This window comes from Dama dama, chromosome 9, assembly GCF_033118175.1.
Source record: "Dama dama isolate Ldn47 chromosome 9, ASM3311817v1, whole genome shotgun sequence".
NCBI lineage: Eukaryota > Metazoa > Chordata > Mammalia > Artiodactyla > Cervidae > Dama > Dama dama.
In genome coordinates, this window is record NC_083689.1 from 21,591,629 (window position 1) to 21,609,580 (window position 17,952).

Genomic DNA, 17,952 nt, shown 5'->3' on the forward strand with positions numbered 1-17,952 from the left:
TGGGATGAACATATACACAGTATTTTATACAAAACAGATAAGCAACAAGGAGCTACAGTACAGCAGAGGGAACTCTACTCAATATTTTGTAATAATCTATGTCAGAAAAGAACCTGAAAAAGAATGAGTATATATACAAACGAATCATTTTTCTGTACACCTAAAACTAACACAATGCTGTAAATCAATTAGACTCCAATAAATTAAAAAAAAAGAAGACTCACTTTAAATACTTTAAGTACACTTATTTTACTGAGATGGTCCGGAGAAGGCACTGGCAACCCACTCCAGTCCTCTTGCCTGGAAAATCCCATGGACGGAGGAGCCTGGTAGGCTGCAGTCCATGGGGTCGCTAAGAGTCGGACATCACTGAGCAACTTCACTTTCACTCTTCACTTTCATGCACTGGAGAAGGGAATAGCAACCCACTCCAGTGTTCTTGCCTGGAGAATCCCAGGGACGGGGGAGCCTGGTGGCTGCCATCTATGGGGTCGCACAGAGTCGGACATGACTGAAGTGACTTAGCAGCAGCATCAACTGAGATGGTAAGGATGCAAGAGAACAAAACAAAATAATGAACCTCACTGTCACCATTGGAGGCAGCTAGGGCACCCCCAACCCCTCAGTCTGAAAATGGGCTCTTGGAAGGGATAAGATGATCTTGTGTCCCACCTGTCTGGCAGGAACCAATATATTTCAAATAGCCCTTGTTGAGGAAGGACATTCCTTCTTTAAGGGAAGAATATCAGCTAATTGATGTGGGGGAAACAAATGACTGAGAGTTACACATTTTGAACTGATTTGGAATATGAAGTTACTGATTCCGATCAGCAATGAATGAATCTATAAGATAAGGGGCCAGCGGGGGTGTGTTACAGCAGCCCCTGATTGACCCGCTATCTTAAATTTGTGAGGACTGTCACACGAAGTACCACAGTTGGGTGACTCCAGCCACAGAAATTCCATTTCCTGGAGACTTCCCTGGTGGTCCAGTGGTTGAGAATCTGTCAAGGCAAGGGACGAGGGTTCCATCCCTGGTCTGGGAATTTAGATCCACATGCTGCGGAACAGTTGAGCCTGTTCACCGCAAAGGCTGAGCCTGTTCTCTAGAGCCTGGGAGCCTCAATAACTGAAGCCTGCGTGCTTCAGTTGCTGGAGGCGGTGCTCTGCAACAAGAGAAGGCGCTGCAATGAGAAGCCTGCGCACCACAACTAGAGAAAAACACACTCACAGTAACCAAGACCCAGAGCAGCCCAAAATAAATTTTTTTTAAAAAAAGAGATTCCACTTCTCCACCGTCCTGGAGACTAGAAATCTGAGACTGAGGTGCTGGCAGGATGGAGTCCTTCAGAAGCCTCTCTCCTTGGCTTGTTTTCTCTCTGTGTCCTCAGTGGCCATTCTGTCCACGTGTAAGTCTCCTCTTCTTAAAAGGCCACCAGTTATATTGCGTTAGGACCGAGACAAAGCGACTGATCACAGTGGGCCAACCTTACTTCGATCCCGATTAAGACAAGATGTGAAAAGAAAAAGATTTTGAGGTGTTCACAGGAATTTCCATAATGATTGGTTATTTCACAACATGGAGGATATTAAGGTGTGATAATGGAAGCATGATACAATTTTTACAAAAGCCTTCACTTTTTAGGAAATATGTACTAAAATATTCATGAATTAAAAAGAAAAGAACAGGGACTTGCCTGGTGGTCCAGTGACTAAAACTCCACTCTCAATGCAGGAGGCATGGGTTGGGGAACTAGATCCCACATGCTTCAACTAAGAGTTCTCTAGCCACAACAAAAAATCCCGCCTTCTGCAAGGAAGATTGAAGATCCCATGTGCTGCCACTAAGACCCAGCACAGCAAAACAAAACAATTTTTTTTTCAAGAATTAAGGACTTCCCCCGGCTTCCCTGTGGCTCAGACAGTAAAGAATCTGCCTGCAATGCAGGAGACCTGGATTCAATCCCTGGGGCAGGAAGATTCTCCTGGAGAGGGGAATGGCTACCCACTCGAGTATGGTTGCCTAGAGAATTCCATGGCAGGCTACAGTCCATGGTGTCTCAAAAGAGTCAGACACAACTGAGCGACTACGACACTGGTGGTCCAGTGGTTAAGAATCAGCCTGCCAATACAGGGGGCATGAGTTCCATCCCTCATCAGGAAGATCTCAAATGCTGCGGAAGAGCAACAAATCCTGTGAGCTGCAACTACTGAAGCCCTAGAACCGTGCTCTGAAACAATAAAAGCCTGAGTACCACAACAAAGTGTAGCCCCCACTGTCTGCAACTGGAGGAAAAAGCCCGCTTGCAGCAATGAAGACCCAGCACTGCAATAAATAAATAAATTTTAAAAAATGTTCATTGACTGACTTGAGTTCACGTTTCACTGCCTGCGCTATTATTTAAGGCTTTGAATTCTATCCACTTCCCTTTTCTACTTTTTTTTTTTTTAAAGATAATGGTAGCAGTTTGGGAAATGGAAAGTGGATGTCACTTGCCATGGAGGCGACTGTGAAAACAAATACAAACCAGGGCTGAAGGCCTGGTTCTGATATTGGGTGCGCATTGCATGAGATGTGGCCCTTCCTCGGAGCCAGATGAAGGGTCCGGCAGGACCTCTCCACCATCTCGGCAACTTCCTGTGAGGCTATACTTAGGAAAGTTTGAAAACATACATCATTATTGCAAAACCTACTTCTGGAACTTCCCTGGTGGTCCAGTGGTTAAGACTGCAGGCTTTCAATGCAGAGGGCATGGGTTCAATCCCTGGTGGGGGGACTAAGAGTCCCACATGCCTCAAGGCCAAAAAATTAATAATAAAACATTCTCTTGTGAACGTCCCCAAATCATTGGTCTCATAATATAGGTGATTCTTGGGGAGAAACATGAGCCCCCATAATTGGGCCTTCTGTCCCTGGGCATCTTGGGGAGACTGTTCATGGATCTCCTGCACAACCTGACCTGATGCAGATAGTCAGGGCTACTGGTGTCTGGTCTGGTCTGGTCTGGCCCACTGGCCCTCAAGCCAGTGCTTCCTGGGGGCTTCCCGTGTGCTCATTCAACAGACGCTGCTTGGGGACTTGTCTGGTGGTCCAGTGGTTAAGACTCTGCATTCCCACCTCCAGGGGGCACAGGTTCAATCCCTTGTCAGGGAACTAAGATCCCACATGCTACAGGATGTGGCCAAAAAAGTAAAAAACAACAAAAGCAACAACAACAACAAACAGATGCTTCTTGCCACGAGCCAGGCCAAGGACCCCTCAGTTCCCCAGAGCGTGTATTCTCAGGATGGGGGCAGATGTGACTGCAGTCAACTCAGAAACAGATGTGACAGCTTCCCTGCATCAGCCTCACTCGCAGTGAGGAGATGCTGGTTGTATTTCTGTGCACAGACGAGGAAACAGGCTGGGAGTGCTGACCCAGAGTGACCCAGAGTGGACACGTGGAGACAGCAGCTCTGAGTGGGACCTCAGCCCCGGTCTCAAGGGCTCCAAGGCCAGCACGTGAACTAGGCCAGCCCACCACCGCCCACAGAGTAGGGGCCAACCTCAGAGAATGTTCCCTGCTTGGGCCTCAGTTTTCCTGTCTATAAAATAAGGATGCTGGTCTTTTGGGAACGCCGAGGCAGTGTCTAGCTCTGGGTTCCTGTGAATTTCAGCACCTTTGTCCCCCCAAAGCACAGAGAAAGCAGGAAGGATAAAGGGAAGAATTCCTGGGCATCATGTTCTTAGTGTGGAGCTTCAGCCTCAAGCCAGACTCACTGCTCCAACTCACACCAGTCAGAGTAGCCTGAAACAGGCTGGAAAGCCTGGCGGGATCAGGGCTGAAGGTCTAAGCTGGGTGGCTCCAGGGACGCCTTTTAACGCAGACCCTAGATGGACCCTAAGGCAGGGGCTAGATGGCTCACGGAGATCAAAGTTCCCTCTAAAGAAAACACACTCTTTGAACTTCCCTGGTGGTCCAGTGGCTAAGCCTCAGCACTCCCTATGCAGGGGACCCAGGTTCCATCCCTGGTCAGGGAGCTAGATCCCACATGCCACAACTCAGAGTTCTACATACCACAACTAAAGATCCTGAATACCACGACTAAGGCCTGGCGCAGCCAAAATAAATAAATGTTTTTAAAAAAAAGAAAAAGAAAGAAAACCCACTCTTGGAAATACCCTGGTGGCCCAGTGGTTAGGACTCCAAGCTTTCACTGCTGAGGGCAAGGGTTCAGTCTTTGGTCAGGGAACTAAGATCCTGTTTATTTTCATTTTCTCACTTCTTAGAGCCACACGGGTACCAGAGAAAAGCACGTGTGCTGTGCTTCTTAGCGTGAAGCTACCACACAAGCAGGATCCTGAATGGGCCTCCGTAAAGGAAAGGGAGTGGGTGGGTGTAGGGGGGCCGGCAGGGAACAGAGGGAGCACATCCCATCAACGTGTTAAAACTGGAGCCCTGGTCCTGCCTTGGCTGCCTGAATGGTGTGACCCGGGCTAGCTCCCTGATCCCTCTGTGAAAAAGCAGGGTGCCTGGAACGTTCGGGAAGATCAGAGTTCATCTGTGCAGAGTGTGGAGAACAGTGCTGGGCTGGTGAAAAGCTCCGGAGGACTTCAGGCTGCAGTTGCCATGGGGACCAGCAGGCTCCCGTGTTGCCAAGTCAGGCGTTTTTTTCAGGAGGAGCTGGGAGTTTTCATGTGGCATCTCTGGATTTTTGAAGGTTGGCCACGAATTTAAAAAAAAGTGTGAAACGCTGAATAGTCCAAACTGAACATGTCAGTGGATCACGTGGGACCCGAGGCCCTGGGGGTTTTGCAGCCTCTGTCCTGATGCTTTGCAACCACCTGTGGAGACCATTCAGCTGGCATGGGTGACTGGGTGTCTACTCTAGGCCAGGTGCTGGCTAGAGTCATTCATTAGCTTGGCCTTTGCCCTTCAAGCTCCCTGGAGAGGGAGCCACTATTTGCCTTTTACCTTCATCACAACAATCCGGACAAAACTGCTTCAGTAGAGGTGCATACAGAGGGCAGGATGGGGGGGGGCAGGGAGGGCGGGGGCAGCCCCCTGCGACCTTTGTCAGATTCCTTCCCCACGCCTGGCACCTGAATGCGTTTCTACGACATTCAGCAAGCCCAGCAAGTCCCAGGAAAGCCTGGAGGCCCCTAGCCTGCCACAGTTTCTCTTTTCCTGCCTGGCATGCTGCAGTCCCTGGGGTCTCGAAGAGTGGGATATGACTTAGAGACTGATCAACAACCTCTCTGGGATGTCATTCTGTTTTCTGTTCTTCACTGCACTTATGGCTACCAGAAATTCTGTTGTATCTTGTATGGAACATATTGCTGGTCCCTGACCCATGTGTCTGGTGAAGTCCAGAGAACTTAGCTTGTCCTCAAGAATTATTTTGGGCACAGGAGTTTGAATAAACGAGTAAGTGAAGAGCTACAGTCCATCTTTACGACCCAGAAGTGATGCTAAGCCCACATGCCACTCAGTGGGCAAATAGTTTGTCTACCAGTTGCCAGGGACTGTGTGGAAAGTGCAAGAGATAGTCACTCAGTCGTGTCTGACTCTGCCATCCCATGGACTGTAGCCTGTCAGGCTCCTCTGTCCATGGAATTCTCCAGGCAAACATACTGGAGTGGGTAGCCATTCCCTTCTCCAGGGGAATCTTCTTGTGCCAGGGATTGAACCCAGGTCTCCTGCAGGCAGATTCTTTACTGTCTGAGCCATCAGGGAAAGGATTGACTGTGTGGGAGGATGTTAAAATGACTTTGTCCTCACCCTTGAAGAGCTCACCTGGGGGTCTAGACACTTCCAACCACCTCCTGACCATCCCCTAACACAAAACTCCATTTCCCTGTCATCAGCTCCTCTTGCCTGACATCTCCATCTGAGGTGGGGACGAGGCCTGGTTTCATGCCCTCTCAGGGTCACTCACAAAACGCTCAAACTCCTTGGCCTGCCTCAGCTCCTGGGGGAAGCTGCCAATGAGGAAGCCCTGGCTCTCTGGGCAGGACAGCATGCGGATGCTGATCATATCAAGGATGACTCCCTGGGGCGGGAAGGGGCGGCTATATTCAGTGCTTGGGGGGCCCCTCACCTATGAGGTCACCTAGGCAAGTTCTGGTGATTTCAGGGGAACATTTGCTGGGTGCCCTGGATCCTGAGTGCCCTTCCCTGGACCCCTCTGATGGGCTGGGGTCTCTGGGGGCACTTCTGAGAATGGGGCTCAGCTACTGTCTGCTGGGGTGGGGGGCGTCTGCCCCACGCCAGGCTTATTGGGCTCCTTTGCTCATCACTGTCATGAGGAACTGGGACGACCTCCATCTTATTGTGAGGAACTGGCGGCAGAAGGGGCCACTGACAACATGCCCAAGGTCACAAAGTGAATAAATACTCGCTAAGTTTACTGAGGGCTTCCCAGGTGGCTCAGCAGTAAAGAATCCCCCTGCCAATGCAGGAAATGAGGGTTTGATCCCTGGGTTATGAAGATCCCCTGGAGAAGGAAATGGCAACCCATTCTGGTGGGTTGCTTGGTAAATCCCAAGGACAGAGGAGCCTGAAGGGATAAAGTTCATAGTGTCTCAAAGAGTCTGACACAACTTAGTAACTAAAACAATAAAGAAACTTTACTAAGTGCGTCTTAAGGGCCAGGCACCCTGCCAAGCCCTTTATAGGAACAAAGTCATTCACCCCGCACCCCAGCCTTCTGCTGAGGGTCCAGCTGCTCTCCCATTTTACAGTGGAGGACACGGAGGCTCGGTTGACAAAGCAGCAGCCGGTGGCCTCTGCCCTCGAGAGGCCCCTTGGCTCCCACAGGGTCCTCCTGGGACGCTCCTCCCAATGGGCCCCTCATCCCTGTGCTGCCCTGCCCGGGAGCTCTCACTATGGGCACCAAGATCCCTGCAGCATGAGGTCATGGGTCTTCCGGCCCTGCTGGGTGCCCCGTCGGGCCTCCTGCCGCAGCAGCTGGCCCAGCCCCATGTGGCAGAAGCCATACTTGGTTGCCATGTATTTGCACTGTGTCCCTTTGCCGCAGCCTGGACCACCCATCACAAAGACGATTGGGGGACTTGAGGATGTCTGCAGTGTCCGAGAAAGTGAGACAGGGGAGAGGGGTTGGTGCCTGTAGGGGTCAGTTGGTGCTGAGGTGATTGTGTCCACAGCTATAGTGGGTGACACTGGACACATGTTGCTGGCAGACCTATTTCTGCCCTAGGGTGGTGTCTGCGGGTGCGTGTCCATACCCAGTGATATATCCAGGCACAGCACCATTAATACTGCTACAGGTCTTGTGGATTAGGTGTGAACCCAAGCAGGTCAGGCCCTTTGTGTGCAGCATCTCCTTGAAGCATCACCCCTTTTTACAGTTGAGGAAACTGAGGCTCTGAGATGGACATGGACTTGTCCACCCCTCCAGTCTCATCCCATACCACCCTCCCCTTTCTTTACTGTGTTTCGGCCCAGTGGCCTCCTTTCGGACCCTTGTACTCCTCACCTCCCTGTTGCTCCTCCCCCACCTCCACCCCCGCTGGAATTCCATACCGCAGTCCCTTCAGGTTGCAGCTCACCCTTCAGGTCTTCTCTAATCTCTGTCTAAAGAGATTGTTGTGTTACTATAACGTAGGGGGCCGGGAGGAGGGGCGTGTGCACACCTGGACTTGAGGGGGGTTACCTGCATTCTCCCGCCCTCCACAACCTCCTTCCCTTCCCCCGAGTGAGCCAGCCACCCCTGCGACGTTTCCCTTCTTCTGGGGCCTCAGGGGCCTGTCCATTTGGGGCAGCTTGGACTTGCAGAAACCCAACCCGCCTCCGGACCGTGGGATGATCGCGCTCCATGCCCTACACAGGCCCTGACCCCTCCTGGTTCGATTCAACGTCACAAGAGCCCCTGGCCCAATTTTTTGGCGAGATGATAGGGCTACCCCCAGGGGCAGTGGGGAGAAATGAACCCCAAAGAGACTCAGGTAGAGCCGCAGCAGTCCGCTGGCAAGGAGGCCACGGTTGCTGTGGTAACGCGGCCTCCTCGGACTCACTTCCGGAGTAAAGTAGCGCATGCGCAAATAGCCCGACAGGCCGCAAAGGTGGCGGGTTTCCTCCCTTCCTTCCCAAGATACCCCGCGGTCCTGAGATGTAATGTCACTGGGGGCGTCCCCACACCACCTGATTGGGTTATCCGCATGATGAAGTTATCGGCTTGATGGAATTATCGTGATGTATATATATATATATATATATATATATATATATATATATACACTGCGGGCCGCCAGAGCGCTAGATACAGAAGGCGCTAGCTACCTTCAGTTCGGAGTAGGTTACTTCGACTAGGCCTGCTGGATTTAGATTCCGGTTTAGGCGGCTGCGCAGGCGCAGACTTGGCACAGGCGGTCCCTAGCTGATCGCCGACCCAGCTCGGCCTCCGGATAGCTTTTCCCAGGATCGATTGTATCCCGGGCTTAGGGTCCGCGATCGAGGCCAGAGACCCGACACTTCGAGGGCGGCCTCCGCGGGACCGAGGGACGCGCACCCCGAGGGAGGCGTAAAGAAAGAGGTTCTGACCGGACCCGGGTCAATCGCCCATCGCCCATGGCGGCCCTCGTAAGTGTGCGGCAAGGCGGTTCGGCTGCGGTCCTGGTGGTGGCCTCTGTAGCCTCTCACTCACTGTCCTGCTTTCTCTCCCCTCAGGGCCCCAGCAGCCAGAATGTCACTGAGTATGTCGTCCGAGTTCCCAAGTAAGTCCCTGATCCTACCGACCCCCTCTCCCTCCAGAAAATGTTTAAATCTCGAGCCTCCAGGAGTGTCTGATTCTTCTTCCAGGGCTGGGGTTGAGCCGAGGCCTCTGGGGCATCACTGTTTTTTTAATAGAGTGAATGAATGAGTACATTAATATACAGTGACACGCAACCTCCCTGCCTAGGATTCCCTCAGCCAGGAATGGCAACTGTGACTCTACTGGGTGGATTCTTTTTGATCCTGCAAAATTCCGTTACAGTATTTTCCTCCTTCAGGAGGCATTCCCTGGCTGTCCACCCCCCTGCCCAAGGCTGAGTTCCCAATTATCCCATCTTGGGTTCCCAGAAATATTTGTCCCTAACTGATCTATCTCTGGGTTTTTTTCATGGGTCCCCAGCGTTGCCCAGCACAAAGGACTGAGCCTGGGAGGGTTTACTGAATTAATGAATGATTGACTGAGCACTGCCTTTTCTTTCTTGTCCATTCCAGAAATACCACCAAAAAATACAATATCATGGCTTTCAATGCAGCCGATAAAGTCAACCTCACTACTTGGAATCAGGTAAGTCCGAGTTCTGAGGATGTGAGAAAACTTGACCCTGGATTTGATGTAATAGTTGCTTGGTTGTGATAGTAACTAAGGCTTAGTATCCTCCTCTCTCCCCATGTGCAGATAAGTGATAACTAAGGCCCAGGCTGAGCCTCTGGGCACCCCTGAGGGCAAGATATGTATGACCCTGCAGGAGGTTTTCTCCTGAAATTTGTGCCCATTAATGGGCATTTGGGGTCAAGATCTATCTGGGCAAGAGAGGAGGGGGCTGCCTCCTAGAGGTGACTCAGAGCCCCCATTGTCGGAGACTCCAGAACGGTCTTTAGAAGCTGTCTTAGTTGTTGCAGGCTGCTTTAGCAGAATTCCAGAGACTGGGTGGTTCATAAACAACAGATGTTTATTTCCCACAGTTCTGGAGGCTAGAAGTCCAAAATCAGGGCGCCAGCAGATTTGGTGTCTAGTGAGGGCAGGCTTCCTGGTTCATAGCTGATGCATGTGCACTGTACCCTCACCTGGCAGAAGAGGGACACAGCACTATGGAATCCTTTATTAAAGAGGGCACTTATCCCATTACTAATAGGCTGCAGCCTCATAACCTAATCATCATCTATCAGAGGCCTCGCCCCCAAATACCATCACACTGGAGATTAGGTTATATGCATTTTGGGGCAATTCCCTGGAGATACAGCGGTTAGGCCTCCAGCTAGGACTCTAGCCCATTCACTGTGAGGGCCCAGGTTCCATCCCTGGTGGGGGAACTAAGATTCCAGAAGCCCCGGATCACAGCCAAAAAGAATGCATTTTGGAGGCACGCAAACATTCATCCATAGCAGAAGCCATTAAAGGGTTACAAACAGTCTGTAAAGAGATTTGTCCACTGTGGGGTCGAGGGCAAGTGAAGGGAGAACGGCGGAGGTGAAGGCTCTGGACCAGGTGAGCCTGTGATGGGGTTTGCAGCAAACAGGTTGCAACAAGTGATTTGACTCTGGGGTGTCTTTTTTTTTTTTTTAATTTGGAAATAATTTCAAACTTTCAAAAAGCTGCAGAAACAGACATCGTAGCGGGCTTTAGACAGATCCCTTTGCCCACATTCACAGAGCCTCTTTTCGCCAAGCGGGAAGTTGGCTCTGAGGGTCCACCGCTCAGCCTGCGGGGAGGACGGGGTATCGTTGGATGGGGAGCAGGCTCCCTGATGAGAAGTGTCGCCTTCCGTCCTCCCAGGCCCGGCTGGAACGAGACCTGAGCAACAAGAAGATTTACCAAGAGGAGGAGATGCCTGAGTCGGGCGCCGGCAGCGAGTTCAACCGCAAGCTCCGGGAGGAGGCGCGGAGGAAGAAGTACGGCATCGTCCTCAAGGAGTTCCGGCCAGAGGACCAGCCCTGGCTGCTGCGGGTCAACGGCAAATCGGGCCGCAAGTTCAAGGGCATAAAGAAGGGAGGCGTGACAGAAAACACCTCCTACTACATCTTTACCCAGTGCCCTGATGGGGCTTTCGAGGCCTTCCCTGTGCACAACTGGTATAACTTCACGCCGCTGGCCAAGCACCGCACGCTCACGGCCGAGGAGGCTGAGGAGGAGTGGGAGAGGTGAGTGATGGGGCCATGCCTGGAAAAGGGCTGCAACCCCCTGACGTTGTGCCTGGCTGGGAGCTGGGGACTCAGCGGTGAGCAAGCCAGATCTCTCCACCGCTCAGGAGCACCCAGTCCAGGGGGCAGATGGACTGGAGACAGCAGGAAGGTGGATCCAGTGCTAGGGCGTTAGCATCACATGAGACCTTCTCCTGAGGGACTCTGGGAAGACAGGGAACCAATGGAAGGCCAGCTCTCCCTGTGTGAGCTCAGGGTCTTTCTGCCACGTGCCTGTGTCCCCACGTGTAGGGTCAGGTCGTCCCTCTCATCACCTAAGTTGTGTCTGTGGCTCTCCTCCGGGTCACACGTGGTGGAAGTGCAGGGAGGCACCAGTGGATGAGGCCCACTCCCGGAGGGGGTCTCCGGAGCCAGGCCCGCTGCCAGCCCCTGCTGTAACACTGCCCCCCGCCCCACAGGAGAAACAAGGTCCTGAATCACTTCAGCATCATGCAGCAGCGGCGACTGAAAGACCAGGACCAGGACGAGGAGGATGAGGAGAAGGAGAAGCGCAGCCGCAAGAAGGCCAGCGAGCTGCGCATCCACGACCTGGAGGACGACCTGGAGATGTCGTCCGATGACAGCGAGGCCAGCGGCGAGGAGGGTGAGACGGGTGGAGCCAGCCCTGGGCGGCAGGGGTGGCAATTGTAATTAATCCAGTTCCTGTGTGATGACTCAGAGAGGTGAATGCCCCTGAAAGGATTGCTTGATTACTTGCAGACCCTTGGATCCCCTCAGGAGTTTAGCTGCTGGGGGAAGCACTAGGGTTGGTTAGGAGGCCCCAGGAAGGTCTCTCTCGGCCATGGCCTCGATTGGGATTTCCATGGGAATGGCCTTAGGACTGGCCAGTTTGAGTCGTACCAGCAGGCTCTGGGCCAAGGGGTGGTCTCTGGTTGCCCAGTGGCTGGCTGGCCCAGGTGATTTAGGGCAGGGATGGCGGCCCTAAGTGTGAGTTAGAGGAAGGGGTTGGCTGGGGGTGTGGAGTTGAGATTGCTTGCTTGGCGGTGGGTGATTGGTACAACCCTGGGCCAGCTCTCTGCCTCCTGGAGGAATTGGGGCTGGTCCTGGCATCACCACGGCCCCTGAGATGTCCAGGCATCATTAGATACACACAACACGATGCATGTCCATCTGAGCCCCTCACCTCGTGTATTCTTCCCCAGGTGGCAGAGCCCCCAAGGCCAAGAAGAAGGCACCGCCCAGCAAGGGGGGCCGGAAGAAGAAGAAGAAGAAGGGCTCAGATGATGAGGCCTTTGAGGACAGTGATGACGGGGACTTCGAGGGCCAGGAGGTGGACTACATGTCCGACGGCTCCAGGTGAGGCAGGCGGGAGGCGGGTGTGAGACCCTGGGCCGGCCTGCGGACGCGCTCACTCACCCTCTGCCCGCTCTCTGTCTTACAGCAGCTCCCAGGATGAGCTGGAGGGCAAGCCCAAGGTCACCCAGCAGGAGGAGGGTCCCAAGGGCGTGGACGAGCAGAGTGAGAGCAGTGAAGAGAGCGAGGAGGAAAAGCCGCCCGAGGAGGACAAGGAGGAGGAGGAGGAGAAGAAGGCACCCACGCCGCAGGAGAAGAAGCGGAGGAAAGGTGGGTTGGCCCCTCTGAGCCCCTGATCTGGGACAGGGCCGAGGGCTGGCTCAGGGGTCTCCAGTCCTGACGCCCCCTCCTCTGGCCCCTTGCAGACAGCAGTGAGGAGTCCGACAGCTCGGAGGAGAGTGACATTGACAGCGAAGCCTCCTCGGCACTCTTCATGGCGGTAAGGCCTCGCCAAGGCAGGGCCGGCCAGGGCGGACGGTGGGGAGGCCCTCTCCCGACATGCGTGCTCAGTCCCAATCTCCACAGAAAAAGAAGACGCCCCCCAAAAGGGAGCGGAAGCCATCAGGGGGCAGTTCCCGGGGTAACAGCCGGCCAGGCACGCCCAGCACTGAGGCGGGCAGTACTTCTTCCACCCTCCGGGCAGCTGCCAGCAAGCTGGAGCAGGGTGAGTAGTACGCCCCATCCCACCCCGCCCGCCCTACCCTGCCCTCTTGACCCCATCCTGGTCTTCCTGTTCCGAAGCCTCTGAGCCCCTTGCACACATGATCCCAGCACTGTCCCCCCACCCCCCCACCCCCCTACCCAGTGGTCCAGCCTCCCAGACCCAGTCTCAGTCCCACCGCCACCTCCCACAGGGAAGCGCCCCAGCGAAACGCCGGCAGCCAAGCGGCTACGACTGGACACCGGGCCCCAGAGCTTGTCTGGTAAATCCACTCCTCAGCCCCAGTCTGGGAAGTCAACCCCCAGCAGCGGCGATGTTCAAGTAACTGAAGACGCCGTGCGCCGCTACCTGACGCGGAAGCCCATGACCACCAAGGACCTGCTGAAAAAGTTCCAGACCAAGAAGACGGGGCTGAGCAGCGAGCAGACAGTGAATGTGCTGGCTCAGATCCTGAAGCGCCTGAACCCTGAGCGCAAGATGATCAACGACAAGATGCATTTCTCCCTCAAGGAGTGATGCTGCCCCCAATAAACAGGCTCTGTTTTCCACAATCCTCAGTGTCTTCATCCCCACAGTTGCTGCCTCTCGTCCCGCCACCTGTAGACGCCTCTTAGAACTTAATTCCAGAGAAGGCAATGGCACCCTACTCCAGTACTCTTGCCTGGAAAATCCCATGGATGGAGGAGCCTAGTAGGCTGCAGTCCATGGGGTCGCTAAGAGTCGGACACAACTGAGCGACTTCACTTTCACTTTTCACTTTCATGCATTGGAGAAGGAAATGGCAACCTACTCCAGTGTTCTTGCCTGGAGAGTCCCAGGGACAGGGGAGCCTGGTAGGCTGCCATCTATGGGGTCGCACAGAGTCAGACACGACTGAAGTGACTTAGCAGCAGCAGCAGAACTTAATCCTCTCCTTACCCCCTCAGCCTCCTCCATGGAGCTGCTGGGTGATTTCTTTCAGCTCTGTCTTCCACTTGGCTGGTTCTCTCTTCAGCTGTGGCTTATCCACCACCTGAACCCGTTAAAAGTAGGGCTTCCCAGGTGGCTCAGCGGTAAAGAATCTGCCTGCCTGTGCAGCGGACGCAGGTTCAATCCCTGGGTCAGGAAGTTCCCCTGAAGGAGGAAATGGCACCCCACTCTAGTATGCTTGCCTGGGAAATCCCATGAACAGAGGAGCCAGGTGGGGCTACAGTTCATGGGGTCCCAAAGAGTCGGACATGATTGAGCACACGTGCACAAACCCGTAAGTACTTAGTGTCACTGTCTTTCAGTTCTGCAAATATCTTTTTCAGATCAGTAGCTCTGTTTTGAGTGTATGGCCCCTTCTGTTTTTGATGCCTTCTTTTCTATTGTTAGTTTAAACATCCTTGTCTTACAGTCTCCATCACACTCACCTAGTACCTGAAGCAGACGGGCATCCTGTTGTTTTCTGATGCCTCTTTAGATTGTGTTTGTGACCTGGGATGGGGGACTCGTTCCTAGTTCCAGGTTCTGTCTGTGGAGCTCCTGGGTGGCCTGCTTTGCAGGCAAGTTCTTTTTTTTTTTTTTTTAATAATATTTGTTTTTATTTATTTATTTGACTGTGCTGGGTCTTAGTTGCAGCATGTGGGATCTAGTTCCCTGACCGGGGATCAGACCCTGGGCCCCCTGCATTGGGAGCATGGAGCCTTAGCCACTGGACCACCAGGGAAGTCCCAGGCAAGTTCTTCCAGGTGGTTTTTGCATGTGCCTACCAGGTGCCCCAGAAGTGGCTTCTAGGTGGCGCTAGTGGTAAAGAACCCGCCTGCCAATGCAGGAGACTTAAGAGACCCGGATGATCCCTGGGTTGGAAAGGTCCCCTGGACGAGGACACAGCAACCCACTCCAGTATTCTTGCTTAGAGAATCTCATGGAGAGAGGAGCTTGGCGGGCTACAGTCCATAGGGTCGCAAAGAGTCGGAAGCAACTGAAGCAATTTAGCATGCACACCTGCCCCAGATGTGTGATTCTAAGATTCTCAGCTCTTGATTCTGTCCCAAATGGCCACAAAATCCCAAACCCCTGTTACTGGTCTTGGCATCTAGACCCTACTTTTCAACTTCCCAGTGGGGTTTCTGGGGCTTCCCTTAGAGTCTCACAAGTTGGTAAGGTGTTTATTTTATCCAGTATGGCTAGGCATTCTGTAAGCAAGAGGGTTCTTTGCGTTTGTGGAGTCACATTGCTGGAAATGGAACTTGGCAGCAGGAACGACGTTGAAACCCATTTGAGTGATCCGGCTGGTGGCAGGATGCTGGAGACGGCAGGTGGAAAACCTCCCCACCCAGTTCTACATACCCTTGGCTGCCGAGCCGGAATGCCTGAGATGGCCGGCTAATTCCCAGGAATGTCCCAGCTCGTTCCAACCTCCCTCCCATCCTTCCGCCGAGACTTTCGTGAAGGAAGTGCCTGCCCCTTACCCTGACAATTTCACCCCTGCTCTGCCTGCCATGTGGACCGAGGTCTGAGGCCTCCCCCACCACACCGGTCTACGTGCCCCCAGTGGTTCACATCAGGAGCCTTGCATTCAGTAGGACTTGGGGTTCAAACCCCACCTGTGTCTCTTAATTCTGGGTGACTTTAGATAAGTGACATTCCTCCCAGTGACACCCCCCATCTGAAGGTAGTCTCAACAAGCAGTTGAGAAGAAAAAAGCACACCAAAATCACTGAAGCAGTCCCCCGTGGGTGGTGCTGTGGTCTTTTCCTACTTCTCGATACAAAGGGCAGCAAAAAGCCTCGAGCTTGCATCTTGGCTCACCTGAAATGGATGAGCTCCTGAAGCACATGTCCTGGGTCAAAGGGATGGGATTAGTGGTTTCTGTAGCCAGTGTTCAACTGCCACTGGTTTATACTGCTACCAACAGGCATGCCCATTACACACACACACCCAGCCACGTGTAAGCAGACTCTTTGCCAGTCTCAGGGGCAGTCTCACCTGAGTTTTCATCTGGTCTTGCCTGCATTGGGTTCAAGCACCTTGTCAAATCTACACAAGTTGCTTGTATTTCAGGACTTCCCCTGGTGGTCCAGTGGTTAAGGCTCTGGGTTCCCAACGCAGAGACACAAGTCGGATCCCCTATTCAGGATCTTGCATGACACAGGACATGGCCTAAAATTTTTTAAAAATTGAAAATAAAAAAGATGCTCTTATTTCCTTTGCCTCGAGCATTTTGTGTGTGCTTAGCTGCTCAGTTGTGTCCAACTCTGCAACCCCATGGACTGTATAGCCCACCAGCCGCCTCTGTCCATGGGATTCTCCAGGCAAGAATACTAGAGTAGGTAGCCATTCCCTTCTCCAGGGATCTTCCCAACCAAGGGATCGAACACTGAGTCTCCTCCATTGCAGGTGAACTTTTTGCCATCTGAGCCACCAGGGAAGCTTCTAAGAGGCTCTCAACTGCTCAGTACCAGGCACCCTGATACACACTAAATATGTCTCCTGTTTGTCCTCAAGACCTCATGTGGGAGGGACTCTGTTAGCCCCCTTTCATGGCTGAGGATGGAGGCTCGCTTCCCCAGGGTGATGGAGAAGGGCTGGGAGATTGCCGGAACCAGGGCAGGGCTTAACCTCCCCTCCTGCTCTGTTGCCCTCCAACCCCAGGTAGGGCTGGGATCCCAGGGGACTCAGGTTGGCCTTCTAGAGACAGGAGTCCCTGCAGGGTGTTTCCTGCCCCTGTGTCCCAGCTCTTGGCAGTCCCCAGGCCTCTCCCTTTTCCTGTTTTGATACTGCCTGGGCCAGACCCGGAGGCAGGGCATGATGTCTTAATCCTCCAGGCAGGAGCCATGATGGATTCCCAGTCAGCTCACCCACCTCTTCCCTGCATGCACATCCGCTCTACCTGGTGCACAATGTGGGGGCTACTGGGCCCCAGCACCCTGCCCGAGAGGGGAGGACCCCCACTGGGAGACCCTTGGGGCCCCCCAACCCTCCCTCCAGACAGCAGGTGGGGTGGGGACCCCAAGTTGCCCTCCCTGAGCTCGGCCCTGGCTGCCGACACAGCACTCGTAAATCAAGGGGCGGAGGGGGTGTTGGAAATGGGTCTGTGGAATGTCTGGATGGGGTGTGTGTGTGAGGGGGTGTGCACCCTTAACTCTTGGAAGGATGGGGTGTGGGGCAGAGGAGCGGGGCTGCCTGGGCCTGAGGTGTGCGACGTTGGAGCCTTTGCAACAAGCAGCAGCCGGAAGTGATGAGGTTAATTCCCCAGCTCGGGCAGAGAGGGGATAAATTGAGGGTGCCGGGCATCCGCATCCTCAGGACCTGCCCGTCACCATGGCCACAGGAAGAGTCTTGCTAGGCTCTCTGCTTCTCCTGATCCTCCACTTGGACCTTGGTGGAAGCCGGGGGGCCTGGGAGGCTCTGGTGGCGGAGAGAGAGCTCTCATTTGAGCCAGCGGTGGACAGAGAGACCCAGAGGCCACAACTGGGTAAGGACTCCCGGAACCCTGTGCGCTCCCCAACTCCTTTCTGCCCAGACTCTGCCTGCTGTCAGCTGCCCCTTGTCCCTGCAGGAGCCCGCTTGCGCCGATCCCTGACCAGCCCGTGCCAGCTGTGGAGCCTGTCCTTGCCTGTGGCTGAGCTGGGCCTGGGCTACACGTCGGAGGAGACGGTCATCTTCCGCTACTGTGCTGGCAGTTGTCCTCGCGGTGCCCGCACCCAACACGGCCTGACGCTGGCCCGACTGCGGGGCCAGGGCCGAGCCCATGGAGGACCCTGCTGCCGGCCCACCCGCTACGCCGATGTGACCTTTCTCGACGACCGCCACCGCTGGCAGCGGCTGCCCCAGCTCTCGGCAGCAGCCTGTGGCTGCGGTGGCTAAGGATGGCCGACCCGGAGCCCTGCAGCCGCTGGAGAAGCTCAGCTGACTTACTTACTGGAGGCCCAGAGGCTGAGGCAAAGAGAAGGGAAGGTGGGCTGGGGCCACCAGCAAGGGGCTCAATAAAGGAAACTGCTCCTCCAGCCTTATGACTGTGTGTTCAGCTGGGAATGCTCCTGGTAGGGGAAGGGGAAGGGGGGGAGGCAGGTGTGGTCCTGGGTTTCCCTTGCAGATCCTGGGCTTCCTGCAAACAGC

At 54.0% G+C, this 17,952-nt stretch overlaps 2 protein-coding genes across 2 annotated transcripts; both read left to right on the forward strand.

Annotated features, from left to right (window-relative positions):
• Positions 1-8,190: 8,190 nt before the first annotated feature.
• Positions 8,191-13,418, forward strand: GTF2F1 (general transcription factor IIF subunit 1). Its single transcript, XM_061150572.1, has 10 exons — positions 8,191-8,582; positions 8,670-8,716; positions 9,207-9,279; positions 10,489-10,853; positions 11,312-11,496; positions 12,056-12,209; positions 12,295-12,476; positions 12,572-12,645; positions 12,732-12,870; positions 13,061-13,418. The coding sequence occupies exons 1-10, from the start codon at positions 8,571-8,573 to the stop codon at positions 13,381-13,383; spliced, it is 1,554 nt and encodes a 517-aa protein (XP_061006555.1). The 5' UTR covers positions 8,191-8,570; the 3' UTR covers positions 13,384-13,418.
• Positions 13,419-13,545: 127 nt separating this feature from the next.
• PSPN (persephin) lies at positions 13,546-17,858 on the forward strand. The gene is made up of 2 exons (XM_061150574.1): positions 13,546-17,308; positions 17,393-17,858. The coding sequence occupies exons 1-2, from the start codon at positions 17,155-17,157 to the stop codon at positions 17,698-17,700; spliced, it is 462 nt and encodes a 153-aa protein (XP_061006557.1). The 5' UTR covers positions 13,546-17,154; the 3' UTR covers positions 17,701-17,858.
• Positions 17,859-17,952: the final 94 nt, after the last annotated feature.

Bases quoted from the DNA above. Each gene is read 5' to 3' on its own strand.
- PSPN (XM_061150574.1), top strand. From the start codon at position 17,155: ATGGCCACAGGAAGAGTCTTGCTAGGCTCTCTGCTTCTCCTGATCCTC. The intron at 17,309-17,392 runs GTAAGGACTCCC...TTGTCCCTGCAG, and splicing joins GACCCAGAGGCCACAACTGG to GAGCCCGCTTGCGCCGATCC.
- GTF2F1 (XM_061150572.1), top strand. The intron at 12,210-12,294 runs GTGAGGCAGGCG...TCTGTCTTACAG, and splicing joins TACATGTCCGACGGCTCCAG to CAGCTCCCAGGATGAGCTGG. The intron at 12,871-13,060 runs GTGAGTAGTACG...CACCTCCCACAG, and splicing joins TGCCAGCAAGCTGGAGCAGG to GGAAGCGCCCCAGCGAAACG.